Genomic DNA, 21,167 nt, shown 5'->3' on the forward strand with positions numbered 1-21,167 from the left:
TGAGCCCTCAGTGCCTTCTGGAAGCAGAGCAGGAGGATTATATAATACAGATGTTCAGCTTTTCACTGCTGTTGATGGGGAAAACCTAAACATCAGCGAGTGGCATATGCTACTCTGCATAAATGTGCTTCCCCTCTATTTGAGAAACAGCCACAATTATTTTCTCCTCACATACTGTATCCCATCCTGACTAATCTGCTGTGAAATGTTTAGCAATACACAGTAATTGCTCAGTTTTAATACATGTATTTAAGAAAAATGGCTTAACTTTGCCAAGAGCAACTCTTTCATAGTGTCTGAACATGCAAATCCAGCCTTGAAAACACTGGAAATAAAACTAAAATCAATCTGTTCTTTGTCCTTGTGCACTTCAGCCAGTGCAGAAACTTTATATGTAAAATTGCTGAAGGACTTGCACTCATTGCAGTCCAAAAAATGTGCAGGAAATAACATGGCTGGGTTTTAAAGGCAGGAGGAGGTGTTGGATATCTGTGCTGCACATGCTTCCCTAGGGATTCTCTGGTCCTGGAAAGAAATTAGAAAAATTCCTTATAAGTTCTCCCATGGGATGAGCAGTGAAAAGTTTCTGTGCATGGTCAGTGCAAGGCCAGGAAGATGGATGAGGAGAGAAGGAATGGACAGCTTCAAGGTGTGGTACAAGATGCCACCCACACCGAAGGGCAGGTGGGAGAGGTTCTTCAAGCAGTTTATTGGGGTGTCACCTCCAGGGCAGGGATGAAACAAGCAGGGGTGAGGACAATAAGGTATTACATGTTGATCTAAAAGGTAAATAAATAAATAAATTCTAAAAAGTGGAGTGAGCTATACAGCTATATCTGCATAGTCATGGAATGACAGAGTGGAAGAATGTGGGAGAAATCTGGAATCATATTTGGACAACCCTTTGCAATGCAAGGTGGTTGGTTAACTGATAGCTGCAAAATACATATCTATATATGCATATGTATGTATCTGCAATACAAATCACTTTCTTGCTCTTCTCTAAGGAGACACAAGAAGTCTAAAACCATCCTGCAGCTTGGAGACTGAGCTCAAATGGAAACCACATCTTTTGAGGTTTACTCTGGAGTCCAGGGTGTAAAAACTGCAAGTGAAAGCAATATTCTCGAGTTTGACTCAAAGAATATCCTGGAAGTCTTACTATAATGGAACAGAGCAGGGTTTAAATTATAATGAAAACATTATCAAGAAATAAAACAAATCAGATGAAGCCAGTCCAATATGCAATTGGTCCTAAGAAATCAGGATAATATTCAGCATCTATGTGGTCCATCATTACTTAAAGCAGATTAGTATGACAACTGTTAGTGACATGGCCAGTGTGTCATCTTTTCTGGATCGATTCATAATCATGTTTCTTATAGCACTTAGGAAAATTAAGTTCATAAATTAGATAGTTAAGTGGTCAAGTTAGTTTTCAGAGTACGCTTTAGAATTTGCAGAAACACACAGAAATGTATTGTCAAGCATTGGCCTTGAGATCTAAGAGTTCAATCACCCCCTTCCCAATTTCACCCAACACTTTTTAACCTCCTGAAAAAATACTTGAGAAGTTAATTCTTGACTGCAGCCTTTAAAGGCAGGCCAGGACTAACTTCACATGGGCCAATGTAAAAGCCACAGAAGCTGTCTCCAAAATGTAGAAATGTTTGTGCAGTGAAAGTACCTGCAAGTTCCAAACACGAGCCAGTTCCAGTAAAACGTGGGCGGCACAGACACTTTCCTGCAGCTGTTTGCCATTACTGCTGCCGTTGCTCCTGTTGTCATCAAGTGATGGCAGCAGCCAGGCTCGTTTCTTAATTTCAGAGAATATGTTGTTTGACTGATTTGCTTGTAAAAACACAAAGATTTCGAGCAGAACCGTGGTGAATCAGCAAGAGTGTCGGATTCTGAGTCTGCTCCAAGTGTACACCCATAGAGATAACTGTGCCTAATGCTGTTAAAAATGTGCTTCTAATTGGGCTTTCCTGGAAATCCATGTTTTGGCTGCACCACAGGACGCAGCTTCCCTCTCGTGCTCCTTAACAGGGTGACAGGCTTGGGTGTAGGGTGATTGATGCAGCCTGGATTTTATCCTGGCGGCAGAAATGTCTGTGGAGCCCATGAAAAGTTTAAATGCAAGGATTTCCAGGTCTTTTAAAAATAGGATGGTAGCAAGCAAACTGCAGCTTTTTTTCTTGGCATGTTATTACAACTCAAAGTGAATGTGATGGGGGGCTGATTTTGTGACTGCGTTCAGTGAGCAGGAGGCTGAAATCAGGGTCTGCTTATCTGAGGGCCACTGGAATCTCTCCCTGGAGTCACTGCTTCAGCTCTGACATGTGCTCTGATGTTCAGCAGCGGTTTTCTGTTGTCACCTTATGAGATGGCAAAGGTTGACAGGCTCCCCCCCGCCACATCTAAACTGGAGTTCCTACCAACACTTACTGCCAGCCACGGTGTGCCAGGAGGCTCCGTTAACAGTGCCATCCTCCTTCTGGAAATCCTCTGTGTGGCACGCCCTCCTTCTCGCATCCGTCATCAGGCGGTGGGTGGAGGCGTAGGAATAGGCCAGCCAGCGGAAGACGTGGTCGTCTGGGGTGGGGGTGTAATCCTGGGTTTTCCACATGGACCTCACCATGTCGTAGGGATAGGCCACCACCAGCTCCCCTCCCTGCAGGTTGCCACCCAGCACGAAAGGGATTTTCTCCATCCACGCTATGATTGCCCGCGTCTCCACCGCCACCTGGGAGGAAAAGGAGCGGCGGGTTTGGCTCGGCCCGCGGAATCTGAGGGTCTGGTTTCGAGGGGCAGGAACCCTGCTGGGAGCTTATGAGCTTGAGCAGCCAGCAAGGAGAGATGTGGCCGAGGAGAAGGGCTTCTTTAAATTGTCAGCCGCGCCTGGGAGGTCACAGACAATCCGGGAGAACTAACAAAACCTTCTAGTTATTAATTTCTGAGGAACATCTATGTGGAGTGAGGCCAGGAGCAGGAACTGATAGAGATGTCATGTGGTGACACTGCTACCCCTGCCATGGGCTGAAATGAGTTTCCCAAACCAGGGATTTTAAACATAATGCCCACAAACTAAAACACAACAAGTTCCACCTTGACATGAGGAAAAACTTCTTTTCATGGAACTTGGCAGAGCACTGGAAGAGACTGCCCAGAGAGGGCACGGAGTTTCCCCCTCTGAAAACATTCCAAACCCACCTGGATGTGCTCCTGTGTCACCTGCTCTGGGTGACCCTGCCTTGGCAGGGGGGTGGGAGTAGAGGTCCCTTCCAACCCTTATTATTCGGTGATTCTGTAATTCTGAAGCACCAAAGAGCTGCCACAGTTAATTGCCTTCCCCTCAGCCACTATTAATAGTTGCCATTATATTTAAAAGGTCAGGCAAAAATAAGTTAGATTTTTGGCACTAGAATCCAATAAAGGGCTTTAGCATAAGCCACTGCATTGGTTCTGTATATGCCTGAGCTGTTGTTGTGTCATTTAAGGTAAGAATATGTTTCAAATAAGAACAAATAAGAAAACCCCAGAAGAAATCTATAAGGACACTGAGTTTACAAAAAACTAGGGAGAAGCCTGATTCACATGGCTGAGCTCCAGGGTGAGCTTTTCCCTGTCTACCTGTTGCTGCCTAAAAATTGGGTATTGAGTCCTCCAGGTTCTCATAACAGCCAAGGGCAGATCCTTCCTCAAGATCTGCCTCTAAAATGGCAGGGGTGAATGGTCCTTTTTTTGTGCATTTTTATTTCCACTGAATAACAGGGAAATCTAGACAGGAAGATTAGATCAGCTGGGGAACTTCAGCCTCAAATTTCTCATCCCTTGAGAAATGCAAATCTCTCTCAGCACATCCCAGCCTTGGTGTTCCCCTCTCTCTGGCATTACTCACAGTGGCGTTTTCGGACAGGTACCAGTCAGGGATGGGGATGTGATGGTTTGGAACTTTTCTTTTACTCTTCTTCTGATCTTCTGACTCCCAGAGCAAAGAGTTTAAGTCAGGGAAATTGTTGTTGATGTCAATGCCGTCCTGAGTCCATCGTCCTAAAGACCAGCCCCCTAATTCTGAACCCTTAGATTGAAAAATAAAAGGGGGAAAAAAAAAAAAAAGGGAAGAAAAAAAAAAGGTAAGTGTTCATTCAGAATACAACAACCTGTGAGCGCTCAGGAAAGTGTTTGGGAATGTGCCAGAGGTAATTCTATGCGAAGAAATAAAGGACTAACCATTTAATTACTGAAAAAAATAACTGGCCTTTTTTTCTTTTTTTTTTTTTAATTTTGTACAAAAACTTGAATGATGTGAAGCAAAACCCATGAAAAATTACTTGAGGTTAGCCAAAATATATTCTGCAAAAGGAGAGAGCCCACTTTCCCTTCCATGACTGTGACTGTGACTTTTCTGTTCCAGTCTTCTGCAGACTTCCCTGAAAGATTTTCCAGTGCATTTGACCAGCCCCTACAATTTTTCCTCCTGGTGTCTGTCTTCTTCCAGACAGAATTATTACGATGCCCTACACAACGTGCTCTCCTCAAAGGTGCACTATTAAATTTCAGCTGAGGAGGAGTGCAAATATTCACGTGCTTAGCTCGGTTTCTCAGGAGAAACAGACTGCCTGAATTTTCCACTTTCCATAATGGTGTTCCCGTTGATCTGTACACCTCAGTATGGTTTGTTCTGGCAGTGTTTGTAACCCTTCTTTCCATATATATTTTCCTGTTAGCCAATGTCATATAAAAAACTGTTTCTTTTTTTTTTCCCTCAGTAAGATGTTTCAGTGGTTTAATTTTATCTTCACGCGTTTATTGTTTGATTTTTTTTAAATTGTGAAATACGAACTTCAGAAGAAAATAATGACAAGAGAGGCGTGTTTTATTCATCTACTACAAATAAAAGAATTCCCTGAAGTGCTGACAATCCCATTACCGCTTTATATGCCTTGTCATATCCGTCTGGGTTGACCGAGGGCAGGAGGTGGATTCTTGTGTCCTCAATGAGGTGCACAATCCGTGGGTTCCCAGCCAGGTATTCCTGGCACATAAACTGCATCAGCAAGAGGATCAGCTCACGTCCCAGCACTTCGTTCCCGTGAGCTCCTGCGATGTAGTGAAACTCTGGTTCCCCTGTTGGAAGCACATGGAGCAGAACTGTGGTCAGAGCAGCAAACCAAATATCTGTTAAAAGTTATTGGTGTCAATCAGCAACATTTCAGCCAAGGAACATTGGAGAAATGCCTTAACTGCACAAAATGACGCAGAAACTTTAGAGAAACAAATTACTTGCTGCTGCTATTTTAGAAGAACAGGTTTATGTCCCAGTGATACCTAAAGCCACTGTGTAAAACCTTCAAAATCCATTCTTGGTTAAACATTTTTAATTATACTCACAATTTCAGCATGTTAGAGGTAGATTTTAGCAGTTCTGATAGTCTAAAAATAACATGAAAAATACATTGCTAGTAGTTCTCTCAGACAGATGATAAGGCGCTTAAAAGAGAAGTCAGTAACTGCACATAATTGATTTCTGACTTCACAGGGTCTTTTCCTTCTCTAAAACAGGTTCCACATACATATTTCAAGGTTATCCTGAGTGCCACAATCCTTGTACTCAACAACAAAATGCTTCAGGGATGATTAGGAATAATGTGCATTCACCCCAGGTAAAAAAGGTAAATTTTTTCCAAAGCTACATAAATCCCCACAACTAAAACCCGTTCTCCAGTACTAAAATTCACTTTTATTTTACTATTGTAAAGAATTATCATTAAGGAATTCGGTCCCATGTTCAAAATGTCTTCTGTTTGTGCTCACCCTCCTCTTCCCAATTTAGAAATACAGCGCTTAAGTTCCTCCCACATACATTTGAAATCTTTGCTGCCACGAATATAATTCCATCAGTGAAAACTACAGCAGATACAGGAAAAGATGAGGGGGAAAAAAAAAAAAAAAAAAAGCCCATCACCCTTCAACAGATTTAGACTAAATCCTAACCAACTTCGTGCTCTCCTGGGTTGTCAGAAATCTCGACAGCGTAGAGCTTCAGTCCTTGGTTGCTTTTTCCAATATTGTAGATTCTTGTGATATTTGGGCACATTTTATTCACAGTTTTCATCAACTGCCAACAAGGAAAAAAAAAAAAAAAAACACAAAAAGACATTTAGTTAGACAATGCAGCATCAAAATAGATCCACTATGAATTACTCCTTTTCAAACTGGATATGGCAAAACTCTTAATTTTCTTCTCTGATTATTTCTTAGCTGTAAAAGCTTTAAGTTCAGTTCATGAATTGCCAGCTCTGCTATCACATTTTTAAAACATTATGCAATGGAGAGGAAGTAACAACAGAAATGTTGTCAATAAAGACATTCTGCCCATCAAAATCTATTCAATTCACCATTTCTACAGATATTGCACGACATGGTTAAAATATAATCAAATAATAATAATAATGTAATACTGAAATGCTTAGAATTAAGCATATATTTCTGTTTAAACCAATTGAGTTCCACAGATATCATCCAGATCAGCATATCTTGAGCCTAAATTGTCCCACAAACATTTTACCGTGGTATTTCAGGTGAATGTTAAAATGTGCAAACAAGACTGAAAATTTCTGTACTAACATTAGGTTATTGCAAAAGGCTTTAATCAACGAGAATTTATCTGCCTTGATCTTTTTTCCTTTGGAAGGAATTAAAGAAAGAAAACAGTACTTTACTGTAGACTGGAACCCTGGGGACTGTTAATTAGACAATCATTTCATAAACAAGCGTTGCATACATTACTGAGGAAATATTGTGGCATAACAAAACTGCTTGCTCACACATTGTTGATTTAGAAACAACACTGGGTGATCACAAGGCTGATGATTTAAAAAATGTAATAATTAGATATGTCCAATTCCCATGCCACCATTTAGCAAATCTAAGTGGAAACACAACTCACATTGGGAAGAACATCATTAAAATTCCTCTCAAATAAAAAGCTTCACTTCTATTTATAAACATTTTGCAAGGAGACTGAAAAGATGCTATTTCTGTACATTTGTTCATCTCACTCATTGGTTTTATAGATGGGAGAAACAATTCTTGTGGCAAGTTTAAACTCATCACTTGTCTGAAAAATGCAGTCAGTTGTGCTCTTTTGGTGTATTAATGTCTTGTTTCATATCTACTTATTTTCAGCACTGTCATCATCAGCAGCATGCTGGTATTATGAGTACTCAGATATTCCCACAGAACCCTTCTTAACTTTCTGGGCATGGGTAAGTGTGTGTGGCATTTATTGTTGCAGCTGAAAGACACAGGTGAGGCCGGAGAACACTGGTTTACATCTGGTAGCATTTTGTTTAAATGACTCAATTGCTAACTCTTTGAGACACACTGCCTTAAATCTTCCTGGTCATAATGAACCAAAAATTTTGTCAATAGGTATAGAAACATAGAATCATTTTGGTTAAAAAAGACCTCTAACGTCATCAAATCCAACCATTCCACCAGCACTGCCAAGGCCACCACTGACTCAATGTCCCCAGGTGCCACATCTACACAGCTTTTACATCTCTCCAGGGATGGTGATGACTCCACTGCCCTGGGCAGCTGTGCTAGGGCTTGACCACCCTTTCTGTGAAGAAATTTTCCTTATTATCTGGTCTAAATCTCCCCTGGCACAACCTGGGGTTGCTTCCTCTTGTCCTCTCCCTTGTTAGGTGGGAGAAGGGACTGACCCCCACCTGATTCCAAACTCCTTCCATAGAAACAGGGAAGCCTGTCCTCTCAGAGCTGTCTCTGAAACCAAGTGGGGAAACTTCTGCCTCTGAAACTTCCACAGAGTTCTTTGCTAACGTGCCTGGCACGTTATCCTGCAGTGCTCACAGGATACCAAGAACATCAATTTAGCAAAGTGGCTCAAAGTACGTAAATGCTCATTAATAGCGACAAAAATGCCTAGAACCAACTTCAAAGTACATTACATTCAGTGGAAATATTTGTATTGGCCTCAGTAACACCCCCATAACTTCTTTAATTGCAAGCATATGATTATTTTCTGAGTCAAAGAACTTTTCCTGAATTAGAACCCCTGTAGTAGACTTCACTGAGACTCTTTTGGCAACAGTGGGGGACACTGTAATGCAGTTAACTGTTTCTGTAAATACCATACTGAAAGTGAACATATTTCATATTTGATCTTCTCATACCCATTTCCTCTGAATGGCACCTGAAATGTCACTGTGTTTGTGTTTGCACAAACTGCCAAAGACAACTGGTGATAACAGTCACTTAAGGCTTTATTAACAAGCAGCAGGACTGTAAAGCACTTCCCCAGTTACATTCACTAACAGCTCTTATTGACAGCTTGTGTTTGTCACTACCAATCATTTACCTTATTAGTGACCTGAGAAATACTTCAGGCAGCCTTTGAAGAAGCCTCACAAAACTGGTTTCTGAAGGTCTGATGCAGAAAAGGTGTATTAAATGTAGGTCTAAGTGCCATCTACGCTTACAGGAGGCAAAAGGACTCTCAGTCCATGTCTTTCAGGTTAGGACTCCTCTTTATCCTCTGTGGAGATCACAGAGTTGTTGAGGTTGGGAAAGACCCTTCAGATGATGGAGTCCAACTGTTCAACTAACAATACCAGGCTCTCTGGAAACCACCTCCTCCTTGAGCTTGGACAGCAGCACATACAGGCCATCAGCCTGGCATTCCATCCAACCCAGAATGCTGAGCTGGCCTGCTCTGACCTTCCACATTTGGTTGTTTCACCCTCAGATCAACCTGTTCAATGGGTAACATCAGTGCTCTTCAATATTCCTCATTATCATCTCACCAAGCCCATAAACAGCTGACCACGAAAAGCAACTTCCTAACCAGAGAGTTCTATTAAAATAATCTGGCACTGGGAAAATCCCTCCCTCTCACAAATACTTCACATATTGCATCACTTGACAAAGGTATTGTCTCCAAAACATGGCCCAGGGAATAACCTCTCCTCCTCCTTCAGTATTTATAATAAATATCTTCAAAGACCAGAATTTTTCTAAGATGGTTGGTAGTGAAGAAGCTACAAAAAGTGACATTAATTTATAGGTTACAGGGGGATTTTTGTTTGGTTTTTTTTTAACTTGACTCTGACTGTTATTGTTCCATTTTGCCCCAAAGTTCTAAGAATAGTTTTGGGGATATAAGACTTATTGCAATGTAACCCACAATCTTCTGCCTACCAGCAGCAGAACCCAATCAGAATCTAATGAGCTCTAAATAAATTAAGTATTTTGACACAGAGGAAAAGAGAAATTGTGAGAGCATAAAAGACAACTGACCAGGTCTCAGCCACAGTCCCAAATTTTCTACCTGTATGAAAAGACTAAAAACATTCGGTTTAAAGCTGTAGGTTTTTTCCCCCATGATGTTTCTAACCTGATCAACCTGCAATGAAAACCTAAAACACACTTTATTTTACTGTTCTTGACAGTAATTATGCCAATTGAGTTTCTACTTGTCTAATCCCTGTGCTCAGAAATACAGGCCATGAAATCCCTACCAAAATAAATGTGTGACTCAGTACACAATTGCTCAATAAAAACGAGTGGTGATTCATGCAGTATAAATACACTGAAAATTCAGCACACAGCAAGTGATTCACACACATCAAGTCCAAACATATTATCTTTATATTTGAAGACAAAGAGGGCAGAAATATTTCTCCAGGACAACCCACACTTGTGTCTGTGGTGATACGAAGGAAGATTAAAGACAGTAACAAAAACAAGACCAAGGCTGGCTGTTTGAAGCTAAAGGAATAGATTAAAAAGGCTGGTAAATTTAAAATTATACTAACAGGAATTTTTTTTCCTAGTGCTTTCGGTGAGTTTCTGCTGATTTTCACAGCTGTGAATATGGAATTGTACTCTACAGTTTATTCTGATTATCCAAGACCAGTGAAATATATGAGAACACTGATGGCTAAATCAGGGTCAAATCTGAAGGGAGAAAACCCTGTGTCATTCCCCACTCAAATATAAATGGAAGAAAAATGATGTCACATTATGAGTAGATAGATGCTCCCTCTGTCATGTAGTCACCTGATTGAAGTTAGTTTATGTACAAATTAAGGCCTTGGGATTTTAATAGATTAAAACATGAAAAGAATATTTTAGAAAGATATCGCAGACACTGTTTAATAATACTTTAAAGAGGTGGAATCCAGACTCCAGAAGAGCTGAAAAGCCTGCCCCCTCCACCCTCCATCCACCAGCCTCCTTGCCTACCTGCCTCATTTCCTTGTAGTTGTGATGCTTAAAGTCCAGATTGTCCGTGGTTGTCATTTCATTTCTTCTGTGGTAATAATTATTTGGGTCTGAGAAAAGAAATAATAGAATTTTCACTGCTTTTGAATTTCAAATATTGATCTTTTAATACCATAATGCATGAAAGAAAGAGGAAATCCGAATTCTACTGTCCCATATGTACTTGGAGCAAGTTTTCAAAAGCAAAACTGAGACAACTAATTTAAAATATTTCTAATTCCTGAACAAATCAACTCATCAAATCAAATTACAAATCGATAGATACAAACAGAAGCCAGGAGGCATCAGATTTCCAGGCAGCTACTCTGCACAAAAAACCTAAACTTGAACAGAAAAGCAGAAGGGCAGCCTGGAGCTGCAGAGGAGGGGAAAAGACACTGGAAAATGATGAGTCAGATGCAAGATAAAAGAGTGGAAGAAAAATTAAATTAGAGGAAAAAGCCACAGTAAATGTTTTGTGTCCACTTGATTAATTTACTATTGCAAGGAATTATCTATTCATTTTCTTGATGAGTATTTTCAGAGTCTTTGTGCTGCTTGAAAAATACAGAAAGGATCCACTATGCATATTAAACATTCCTGATTATCCTCCCAAACAGCTTTTGTGGAAGTCAGAGGACTTTGTTACTTAAAAATTAGTGTACTCATTTATTTATGGATATTATTTATAGTTTGTGTGTTTCGAAATGTCAAAGGAGAATATTTAGAAAGAACAAAGTCCTTTGTCTCCTTGACATTCCGGGTCATTCACCTGGAAAAAAAAAAAAAACAAACAGTCCAAGACTGTTCAGGCTCAGCTTTAAATTTCCTGATAGATGTGCTCCTAATCTAATCTATTATGATTTATTTTCAGAGACAAACAAGTCTATTTGGAAAACATTAAACACATTCCTGAATTTGCCATATCTGGGATGTCTGGAATTTTGAGTAATCGTTTGTCAAGCCAGTGGCTGTCAAGCTTTTATGAAAAATTGTTTCCCTTCACACAAAATCATCTTCATTGGTTTAAAACTATTGGGAAAAAAAGTGAAATACGAAAGTCTAAATATCATCCTCTCTTACTGCAACACAACCAAAAGAAATTGTCTCCAGAGAACAAAAATGATTTTTTAAAACAATATCCTTAATTTTTAAAACAATTTTTTTTGGGGGGGAAAAGCATAATTCTTAGTAGGAAGAATATGTAGTTAATATCCTGCAGCAACAAACACTTATAGAAAATTACAGAAAGTACTTCAAAATACTTTATAACTTAACATTTTTAAACTTCGTATTTCTGACATTAAAACCACTAAATATTCCCATAAAATTCCAAAAGTGTTTGGGTCTTTTGAACTATTTAAGGAATTTCTGGAATGAAGTATGCAAGTTCCATTAAGCTTCACAGTAACATTATCCACTTTCTCAATCACTTACTGAGCTTTATTCCCATGCTTGTCTCCAATTTCCTAATCTACAGCAGAAACGCTGGGAGCTCAGTTGAAGCTTGTTCTACAAATATGACTGAAAAATATCCAAACCATCCTATTTCCTCAACAAAGTGTTGTTGTTGTTCAATACATTTTGTCCTTTCCAGTGAGAACTTAATTCTGTAAAATGACCACCTGGAAATGGGCTTGAATTGGACCTTAGCTATAGAATCACAGAATGGGTTGGGTTGGAAGGGACATTAAAACTCATCTCATTCCAACCTCCCTGTCACAGGTAGGGACAAATTCCACTAGCCCAGGTTGCTCCAAGCCCCGTTCAACCTGGCTCTGCACAATTCCAGGGATGGAGCAGCCACAGCTTCTCTGGGCAAACCTGTGCCAGGGCCTCATAGGGACAAATTTCCTCCTAATATCTAATCTAAACCTGCCTTCCTTCATCTAAAAGCCATTTCCCCTTGCCCTATCACTGCACACCCATGTAATCAGGTGAGAGAACAAGATTTCTTTGCTTATTTAAAAAAAAAAAAAATGTTTTGAAGAATCAGAGCCTTAAGTTTCACATAAATAACCTGGCTTTTTTCCAGTCTAACTTCAAGCTAAAGTGATGCAAGTCCTTGACAGCAGCAATGCTGCACTAACTCTGTAGTTGCCTCTGGAAAGCCAAACCCTTAAAGGTCATCCCATGTTAATCTGCAGAAATTATTCACTAATATGTTGATGACCAAGAAATGGAAATCATAAAAAAAACCCACACGTCTTCTCACACAATGTGTTTGATGGCCCACAGAATATCTTCATAAGTGAAAAAATATCCCTTTGTTGTAAAAATATAAAAATAAACATCATAAAACGGCCAGGATGTTGGAGGTTTTCTATATCACCACGAGCCAAAATATACAGCAACTGATTTTTTTCCTAATACTTTAATCCCACTCCTTTCAAAGTCTGGCACTTTTTCCATACATCAAACACTAATATCCTGGGAATGACTGTGAATGCTGTAGAGTTGGTGGAAACTTCAAATAATTGTAAAGTGAGAATGATTGTATCTCTGGCCCTTCCTCAGCAACAGAGCACAGTTTTGACAGTTCCCTAGAGAATTAATACTCATATTTTGCCAGGCTCTGCTGTAGTCAGGGTCACTGGATTTCTGCTGCAGCTACATTTAGGAAGCTAAAATTTAGAAAGGCACACGAGGCTTGTGCACAGCTGGATGGGTCCACTCTGACAAAAATTATTTTCTTTAGCAAAACAGAGGATAAATACTAAGAAACTCAAATCACAGATTAGTTATAACAGAAGTATGCTCATTTATTCATAGGAATTCCTCAGATGGTCTTGTTTTCTTCCAAGGAGAAAATACCCTGCAAAACTGTGGCACTCCCATTTATACAGAGAAATCTATTCGTTTTTTCTACCACTAATCTGTCTTTACATCACCAGTAGAGTTAATGAAGTTTGTCAGTAGAGACATCTTTCTCCCTTCATCTTTCTATTCTTTGTAAAGATGGACAAGTGACCAGGAAGCTGTAAAATCATACAGATTCACAGAATCACAGACTGGCCTGGGTTGGAAGAGTCCTTAAAATTCATCCAGTTGCAATCTCTCCTCCTGCCACGGGCAGGGACACCTTCCACTAGCCCAGGTTGCTCCAAGCCTCGTCCAACCTGGCCTTGGACACTTCCAGGGATGGGGCAGCCACAGCTTCTCTGAGCAACCTGTGCCAGGGCCTGCCCACCCTCACAGGGAAGGATTTCTTCCTCATAGCTCATCTAAACCTACTCTCTTCCAATTTGAAGCCATTGCCCCTTGTCCTGTCACTCCAGCCCCTTGTAAATAGTCTCTTTCCCTCTTTCTTGTAGCTCCCTTCAGGTCCTGAAAGGCCACAATCAGGTCACCCCGAAGCTTCTCTTCTCCAGGTTGAACAATCCCAACTCTGTCAGCCTTTCCTCGCAGCAGAGCTGCTCCATCCCTGTGATCACCTCGGTGCCTCCCCTGCCCAGCTCCTTTCCGGCACGAGAGCTCTGAGAACTGCCCATAAAAAGTACCAGAAAGGACCAATTGCCCAGCAGTTTGACAAACAGGAGGGATTTTTTCTCCTGTTCTGTCACAGCTCAACACGGCCCCTCAGCCAGCAGAGCCCTGATGCTTCCTGTGGGTTCCTGGTTATTTTGCTCACCACAACAATGTCTGCTGGTCTTTTTTTTTTCCCCCCTACATTAGTTTTCGGTGTTAATTACCACTAGAAAAATATAAAGTGAGCTTCTGATGTCTTGAAATCAACACTCACAAAGCAATATGATCAAAAGAGTCCCATCTATTGAGTAAAACTCGCTTGCGTTCCCACCTCAATTTGTTCCTACGCTTCGCGCTCACAGAATTCCTTCTGTCAGCTTTAGGGTATCCTATTAAAGGAGCTCTGCAAGCTCAGAATGGTGCTCTGAATGTATGAGATAATGAAGTCAACCCAAGTGATCCAGAGACATTTTTAATAAAAAGAATATTCCAGTCTAAATCCTTTAGACCGCCTTAAAAACCTCAACGAGCCCTTTTGCAAATGACCGATTTTTTTATTTCTTTTTTTTTAATTTCTGTGCCATATAAGTGAATTTGACTTGTCTTCACAAAATGGAACATCTCACAGACAGTACATGTGTAATCTTGAAATTAATCTGGTCATATCAAGTGATTCCAAGGTTTTTTCCACATGATGTGTTTCATGGCAGTCTCATGAGCATTGCTCATGAGCATTAAGATCACACATTAAATCAGCAAGGCAAAAAAATCAGCAATGAAATAATATCTTTCAACTATAAATGGATTCTTTTATATATATGTTGATGTAGAGTCAAATATAAAACTAGTGATTCCGGTTAAGCATAATGAGTGATAATAATGGGTAAGAGGAAACGCAAACTCTTAATCTACCATAGTTGCCTCTTAAAGGTTTTCTACCACCTTCTTATCATTCTAATGATTTCCTACAGCTCAGTTCTGATAATAATGACAATTCTGAGGATTCTTAACACTTCTTCAGGATAATACACACTTACTTTTAGAAAGAAAATCTGAAATAAAACCTTTTAATGACACCCACTGTATTGCTGGGGGATGTTACACAGGTGTCTTGACGAGTATGGAGAAACACTGCCCTTTCCCAGGAGAATTACTGAATTTGGTCTCATTTTTATTCAGCCTTTGCTCAAACTCACCAAAAATTTTAACTTCAAATCCACTGCAAAACACAGTACTCCATTACAGAGTTGTTAAAGTTCATTTTTTATCGTGGGTTGAAAGTGATGGCATAATCATGGTACCAGTGATAGTTTTCTATATAAGAACTATTAAAAATTAAATTTCATCACAAATGTATTCCATTAAAATAATTGCCTATTGCCTTGAATACTGTACAGTATAAATAAATGCATGAAGAGCTCAGCTAATTTTCTCTCTCGGATCTCTGGGTACTTTTGATCATAAGCAATTCCTTTTTTCGACTTTCCTTAGGTTTGAGAAAGAAAAGGCGAGGCAAGTACATCCATCCCTCTGAGGCAGTTGCAAAAGATTGTGTGTGTCAATCTGCATGTCTGTAAATACCAACATTTTTGGAAAGTGGGGAGGGAATTAAACGCTTGTGTTTTTGTCCTCTTTTAGCCCAGTGAGAAATGGCAGCACTGATCATCTGCTATAGGTAGGATTTTCTGGCATCTTTCCACCACAGATAAATGTCTTTCCCTGGGTGAAACAGCAAATCATTTCTGTTGCCCAAAAGACATTACTGACACAATTGGATAACACGGCTTCTTTTTATAGAGCTACTGTAACAGTCTAGAAAAGGTTGTTTGTCAAAACTAGCCTACACTATGCCAAAAATGTACGTTATGGATAAGATATAAGCATTTCACTGAAAAAAATTACAATTATCCTCTATAATACAGAATAGATAATGAGTAACTTCTCTGTTCCAAATATCCATGTAGTTTTCTCGTGATTTGTCCAATTTTTAGGGCACCCATCACATGCAGCAGGTTTTATTGCCAGATCCTTACCTGCAGGAATGGGTCCTAGCTGTCTTTAACCATTTCCATCTCATTCTGACAGTGCTAAAAAGCTTTCCCAGAATATTGGTATCTTATTCAGGTTTCTTCTTTATCTTTTATCCTTTCTCCTTACTCCTTTATTACCCTCCCTTGTGAGCCAGCATGATGAAAAGCTGATATAGAGCACAGACTGAATGCAAATGACTTAATTTATTCAAGGATTAATAAAGACATAAACCCTAAAATTACAAGTCTAGAAGACATGGAAAGAAATTCACAGTCATGAAAAGTGTCTTAATGTCCTTCCACCCTTCTTTTTTTTTTGGAGATTATTTCCCTATGCCCCATGTGCCTGTGCACTATCATTGCCTTAGAGGAAGATGTGGTGCCTTGGAACTCTGAACTGACCAAACTGCTCCTCCTGACAACTTGATTTCTTGTCTGTTCACACTCAGGGTGCAAAACAATCAAAACCACACACAGCGTTCAAGGAAACAGAGCATCACATAACTTCTTTCATGGGTTTTTAGGCTCTGGAATGGCTGGAGCTAACTGAACTAACAGAGCTCCACCTCCTGATTTTGATTAATTTAGGAGACTTGCTCAGTTTTATGGAAAAAACTGTGTCAGGAAAGACCTTGATTTCTGCCACACAAACAATGCAGTGTGTTAGAGCAGAGCCGTCAAAGCCGCTGCTCCCACGGCCAAACCATTGGAGTATCCAACTTGGAACGAGCAAGATGACACCAATAATGGGCGAGGAATCCACTTCAGAGGGAACTGCAAAAAATGCCACGTCCTGCAGGAAGAAAAAACGTGCGTGGAAAGGCCTCTTCAAACCTGAGGAGCAGCTTTGTTTCGAGCGCCTTGCGTGCGATGAATAAAATGAGCGAGAAGAAAGAAATGTCAGGCCTTTCTGAGCTAAAAAGATGGGTCAGCACTTATCAAAACCTATTAGTTCTTTCAGTCCAATTACATTTTGAATGAACACGCCCCACTCCCATTATGTCTCTCAATGAATGATTCTGGTATTTTCTTTCAGGAATACACTGAATCAGACACTGCGGGCAATTAACTCAATAAATGACTACCAGGAAGATGCACTGATGCTGTTTCCATGCTAATGCAAGATCTGTGGCAAGCTGTAAGAGCACTCAGCGCAGCAATGGTGGCAGTGCAGATGTGCTCTCACCTTTTCCCACTGACACAGCCCCACGAAGCTGGAGGGTGACAAACTTTAATAACGCTGCAAAGCAAGACTTTGGCCTTGTGTGGGTGTATGGCCAATAAAAATTTGGGCTAAATAACTGCTGTACTAACTAAAAATCACCTTCTCAAACACTGGCATTTTTGCTCTTTCATCTTTAGGTACAGTTTTAGGGAATAGAAAAGAAGCATTACAATTTCCCTACAAATTGCCCTCCAAAATGGTTTGAGTGGTATCTCTTTTATCCCTGTGCCCTCTCTGTCATCCCTTGAGACCTCTCTGTAAATTCACAGTGCTGAAAAAGCCTCACTTTTCCTTCATCCTCACACCCTGGTTTATACAGAGTGGATCCTTTGCAAACCTGCATAGGAATTTGGGATAGATCACTGTTCCTTGAGAGTTCTTTCAAGAGCTGAGGGGGAATACTGGCTGTGGAACTGCCCATCCAGGGTAAGAGGTACAATGGGGAAAATGCAACCTGCAGAGCTGGAGTGTTCTAAACCCCCAGCTGAAAGAGAAAGAAATCAGAATCCTAGTGAAAACATGAAAATTTCACATGCACAGGGCACCCCTGGTCACTGCCATGAAATCCAGGATGTATTTTTTACCCACAAAAAAGCAGCTGTCTATGTGGTCCTGAATTTCACAGCTTTGTGGCAACACACCTACAAACAAAGTTTTATGACAATACTTGCCCCATACCTCTCTTTATCAGAGAATTATCCCGTCCATGCCCCAAATGGTTGGGGTTTTTGGTTGGGTTTTTTCCCCCTTGAGTATTTAAACATCTAAAGGACAAAAATTAGGCTACCTCTGCTTGGCATGTGGAGACCCTACATCAACAGTGGCATTGGAGGCAGCAAGACTCAGAACAGAGGCAGAAACAGATAAAGCAATAATGAAAGCTCTGGAAAGGCAGTTCTTTTTCTGGCTCCAATATTTTGAAAATACTGTTCATAGCCCTCTGCAAAAAATTCCCCCAAGGTGCCAGAATTTGAGATCAAATTAAAAGAAAAATAAAGGAGATGCGAGGCATGGAATGAGCAGTGAGTGACTTAGAAAAGCTTTGAGCAAACAGGTTTTTAATTATTTATATCCATACACATACATATGAAGACATAAATCCACTACAAGACTATTTACATTGTGCTTAACAGAACCACAGCCTTGACAGAATTTACAGCACTGAATGTTTGTTTGGGGTTTTTTTAAGTGGCCTTTCATGGCATAGGACCATTTTCCTTCACTTTTGACTTACCAAGGATCATGCTGGATTTAATAACACCTGAAATTTGCTAGGAATTCCTTACACCCCCACTTCCCCCTCTTCCCCCCTGTAAGATAAGCACTAGTTGAGTCGGATTATTCGCCTTCAAAATATTTCAGAGAAGCCCCATGGCTTATAGAAATAAATAATAATAAAAAAAAATATTAAAAATCAGGCTATAGAATTATAGTTGTTCTTTCTTGCTTTAGAAGCTTAAGACATCTGCAAGCATACATAATCCTGTTGCCTCCATAGTACATGTGCACTCAGTAAGATTAATTGCACTGCATTTAAGCTCAAACAACAAAGAAAATCTTGTTATATCTCCCAGGCAATCTTGTTTTATTAATAAAGCCACTTACTGTGGGATTGCCTGTGAGAAGTTATCCTGATACTATCTGTGATTCTGGACAGGTATTTTGGTTTCTTTTTGCGTAACTCTACTCTCCAAAGCATTACCTCAAAAGAAAAGCATCAACTGAGAAACCTCTTACCTGGCAAAGGGCAGCCTAAGATTTCCAGTCTCATGCAGATGCTTCCTTCCTCGAACCAGGAGCGAGGGTTTATCCGGATGTAACGTGCAACCAGTGGCACCGGCAGCATGTTGAGGACTGGGATCTCCTTCTCACTGTTTCCTTTAAAAATCTATGCAGGCCAAACACAGGAAAATGGCAAGGTCGGTTCTTCAAAATGTCTTTTAGCAGTTTTTGGTTATAGAAACAAATGAAATCACCCAGTCCAGCCCCAGGTTGATGGTGGCTCAGGCCAGAATGGCTCTTCAAAGAGCACAATCCCCTCATGCCCCTTGGAGCTGGAGCTCTAGAGCCCCTCTCTGGAAACAGGCATGAGATTTCCTCAGGGATCAGCAAACTGATGCTAATCCCAGCATGGGCCAGCAACGAGAAATACATCTTATCATAATCAGACACAAGCTTGCCAAAGGGGTACTCTGGGTCCCTTTCTGTACTGTGTGATTTGCTCTTAAAATCAGGGGGACCACTGGGAGATGTTGCCTTTAAGTCCTACACTGACTAATCTGGCAAATCAAAACTCCAGATGGCCATCCCCTTGCTTTCCAGCCTCTGCTCTTCATCATAAAACATCTGTTTCCTCATACTCACCACATCTCCAGACTCGTTTCTGACAGCAGTCCATGCGTGGCTGTCATTGCTCACCAAGACTCTGTAAGAGGTCACCCAGTTACTCCTGGAAAAAGACAGAGAGCAACTAAGTTGTTTTTCATAACTTAGAGTGACTGTTGTTTAGTATTATCAAACTTGTAAAGCTGCTAGCAATGGAAATTCCACTGGACAAAGTCATGTCAACAGCTGGCTGAAAAAGGGACGTGACAACCCAGATTCAACAAACAATTCAAAAATCATAGCACCTAGAAGCAAAACTCCAGTGAGATAATATTCTGGTATTCCAGGAGGTGAGAAATTATAGCTTTCCTTTCCTTTTATATGCAGAGTTTGGGATAAATGGCTTATCTAGAACAGATTTATACAGTGTTCAAAAATCACCTTTTCAGCTACAGAACATTTATTAGTTCTGCTGTTATTATCAGAGAGGATGGGGGAAAAAAAAAAAAGTAATAAATCCTCCAGGATGAAATGTCTGTGAATTTCAACCAGAAAAATTTCCATTTCTTTCAATACAAGAATAACTGGAGCCTGCAGTCATTCTTGTATTTATTAGCAAGAGATAAGGACAGAGAGACAATTCTGTCTCGGCACAGCAGAGTCCAATTGATCACAGCCCCAGTGCACTCCTACAATATTCAGATCAATCCTCAGTAGGCTGATCTTTCTAATGGCCTGTTATCTGATTTACAGCAAAATCCTCTTTAAACTAAAAAAGCAAAATTTACATTTGCACTTCAGTTATACTTTTTCTGGATCCAGCTAAAGAAGAGTACGAAGAGAAATGAAACGCCGGTTCCCATATTCTGGGAGGAGATAAAGTTATGGAGCTTTTACACTGCTTGGGCATTCCCTGTGGAAATGCATATACAGCTATGGAGGAGGCTGGAAAAACTGATACCCCACTCTCCTCTCATATTTGTAAAAGCAGCAGTAATTCATTTTTTCCCCTAACAGCCTCCTGGTTTCAGTAGGCAGGGACTTGGAGACCTGTGGCTTGGAGGTGGGCTTGTACTATAAAGTCAGTCCAATGATGATTAGATTCTGTATTTATCTACATAAACTGATCATGCATAACCAGCAGAGCTGTCATTCTTCAACATGGGTTCTTAGCTAAGCTACAATCAGATAGCTGGGAGTGAAACCAGCGTAAGGAAAGTTCTTGGGACCCCAGAGAAGAATAGGGGCCATTTGGGAAGTTATGGGAGAAGCATCAGAGCATAAGAACTGGAGATCAGGGAGTACCTGGAAGGACAGACACACCTATAAAAAACTGCCCCTTGTACTGCACCCAAACAAATACAACTTTGGTTGTTTGTGTTTTTTAATTTTAAAATCAGCAAATAATGGTAACAAACTACCTATGAATACACACACACACAGACACACGTTGATTCCACTGTCAGACTTCTAGAGAAGACCAAAAAATGGGAAGCCCCAAGATCAGCCCAAATTCACTAAGCTTCCCCTTGCACAAGACAGAGACCTTCACGTAATGCCTAAGCCAGTATTTGTAACTTTAGATTTCCATCTGCTAGTTCATTTTCTGAGTAACAGTGCTCCCACTTACACGGAAGATTCAAACTGATGTCCAGACTTACCAAAAAAGTACATCAGGGTTTTTGGTCGTTTTGTTTTGTTTTTTATTATTATTATTTGTGTGTGTGTGTGTGGTTTTTTTTTTTTTACACACTGAAACCCAAAGATGAGGTAAACGTTTTGCAGAATTTGGAAAAGCACTTCTGTATGTGTATACTAATGCCTCC

General features: G+C 40.3%; 1 protein-coding gene across 1 annotated transcript in view; it reads right to left on the minus strand.

Annotated features, from left to right (window-relative positions):
• CPXM2 (carboxypeptidase X, M14 family member 2) overlaps positions 1-21,167 on the minus strand; it is a 73,234-nt gene that overhangs the window by 7,960 nt on the left and 44,107 nt on the right. Inside the window, exons 4-10 of the mRNA XM_027890961.1 lie at positions 19,381-19,465; positions 18,754-18,904; positions 10,276-10,364; positions 5,998-6,121; positions 4,934-5,130; positions 3,902-4,081; positions 2,449-2,746 (exon numbers count right to left, since the gene is read on the minus strand). Coding sequence (XP_027746762.1) covers positions 2,449-2,746; positions 3,902-4,081; positions 4,934-5,130; positions 5,998-6,121; positions 10,276-10,364; positions 18,754-18,904; positions 19,381-19,465 — 1,124 coding nt within the window. The remainder of the gene's footprint in view (positions 1-2,448; positions 2,747-3,901; positions 4,082-4,933; positions 5,131-5,997; positions 6,122-10,275; positions 10,365-18,753; positions 18,905-19,380; positions 19,466-21,167) is intronic.

This window comes from Empidonax traillii, unplaced genomic scaffold (assembly GCF_003031625.1).
Source record: "Empidonax traillii isolate 1590-97213 ecotype Southwest subspecies unplaced genomic scaffold, ASM303162v1 scaffold304:size641404, whole genome shotgun sequence".
Classification (NCBI taxonomy): domain Eukaryota; kingdom Metazoa; phylum Chordata; class Aves; order Passeriformes; family Tyrannidae; genus Empidonax; species Empidonax traillii.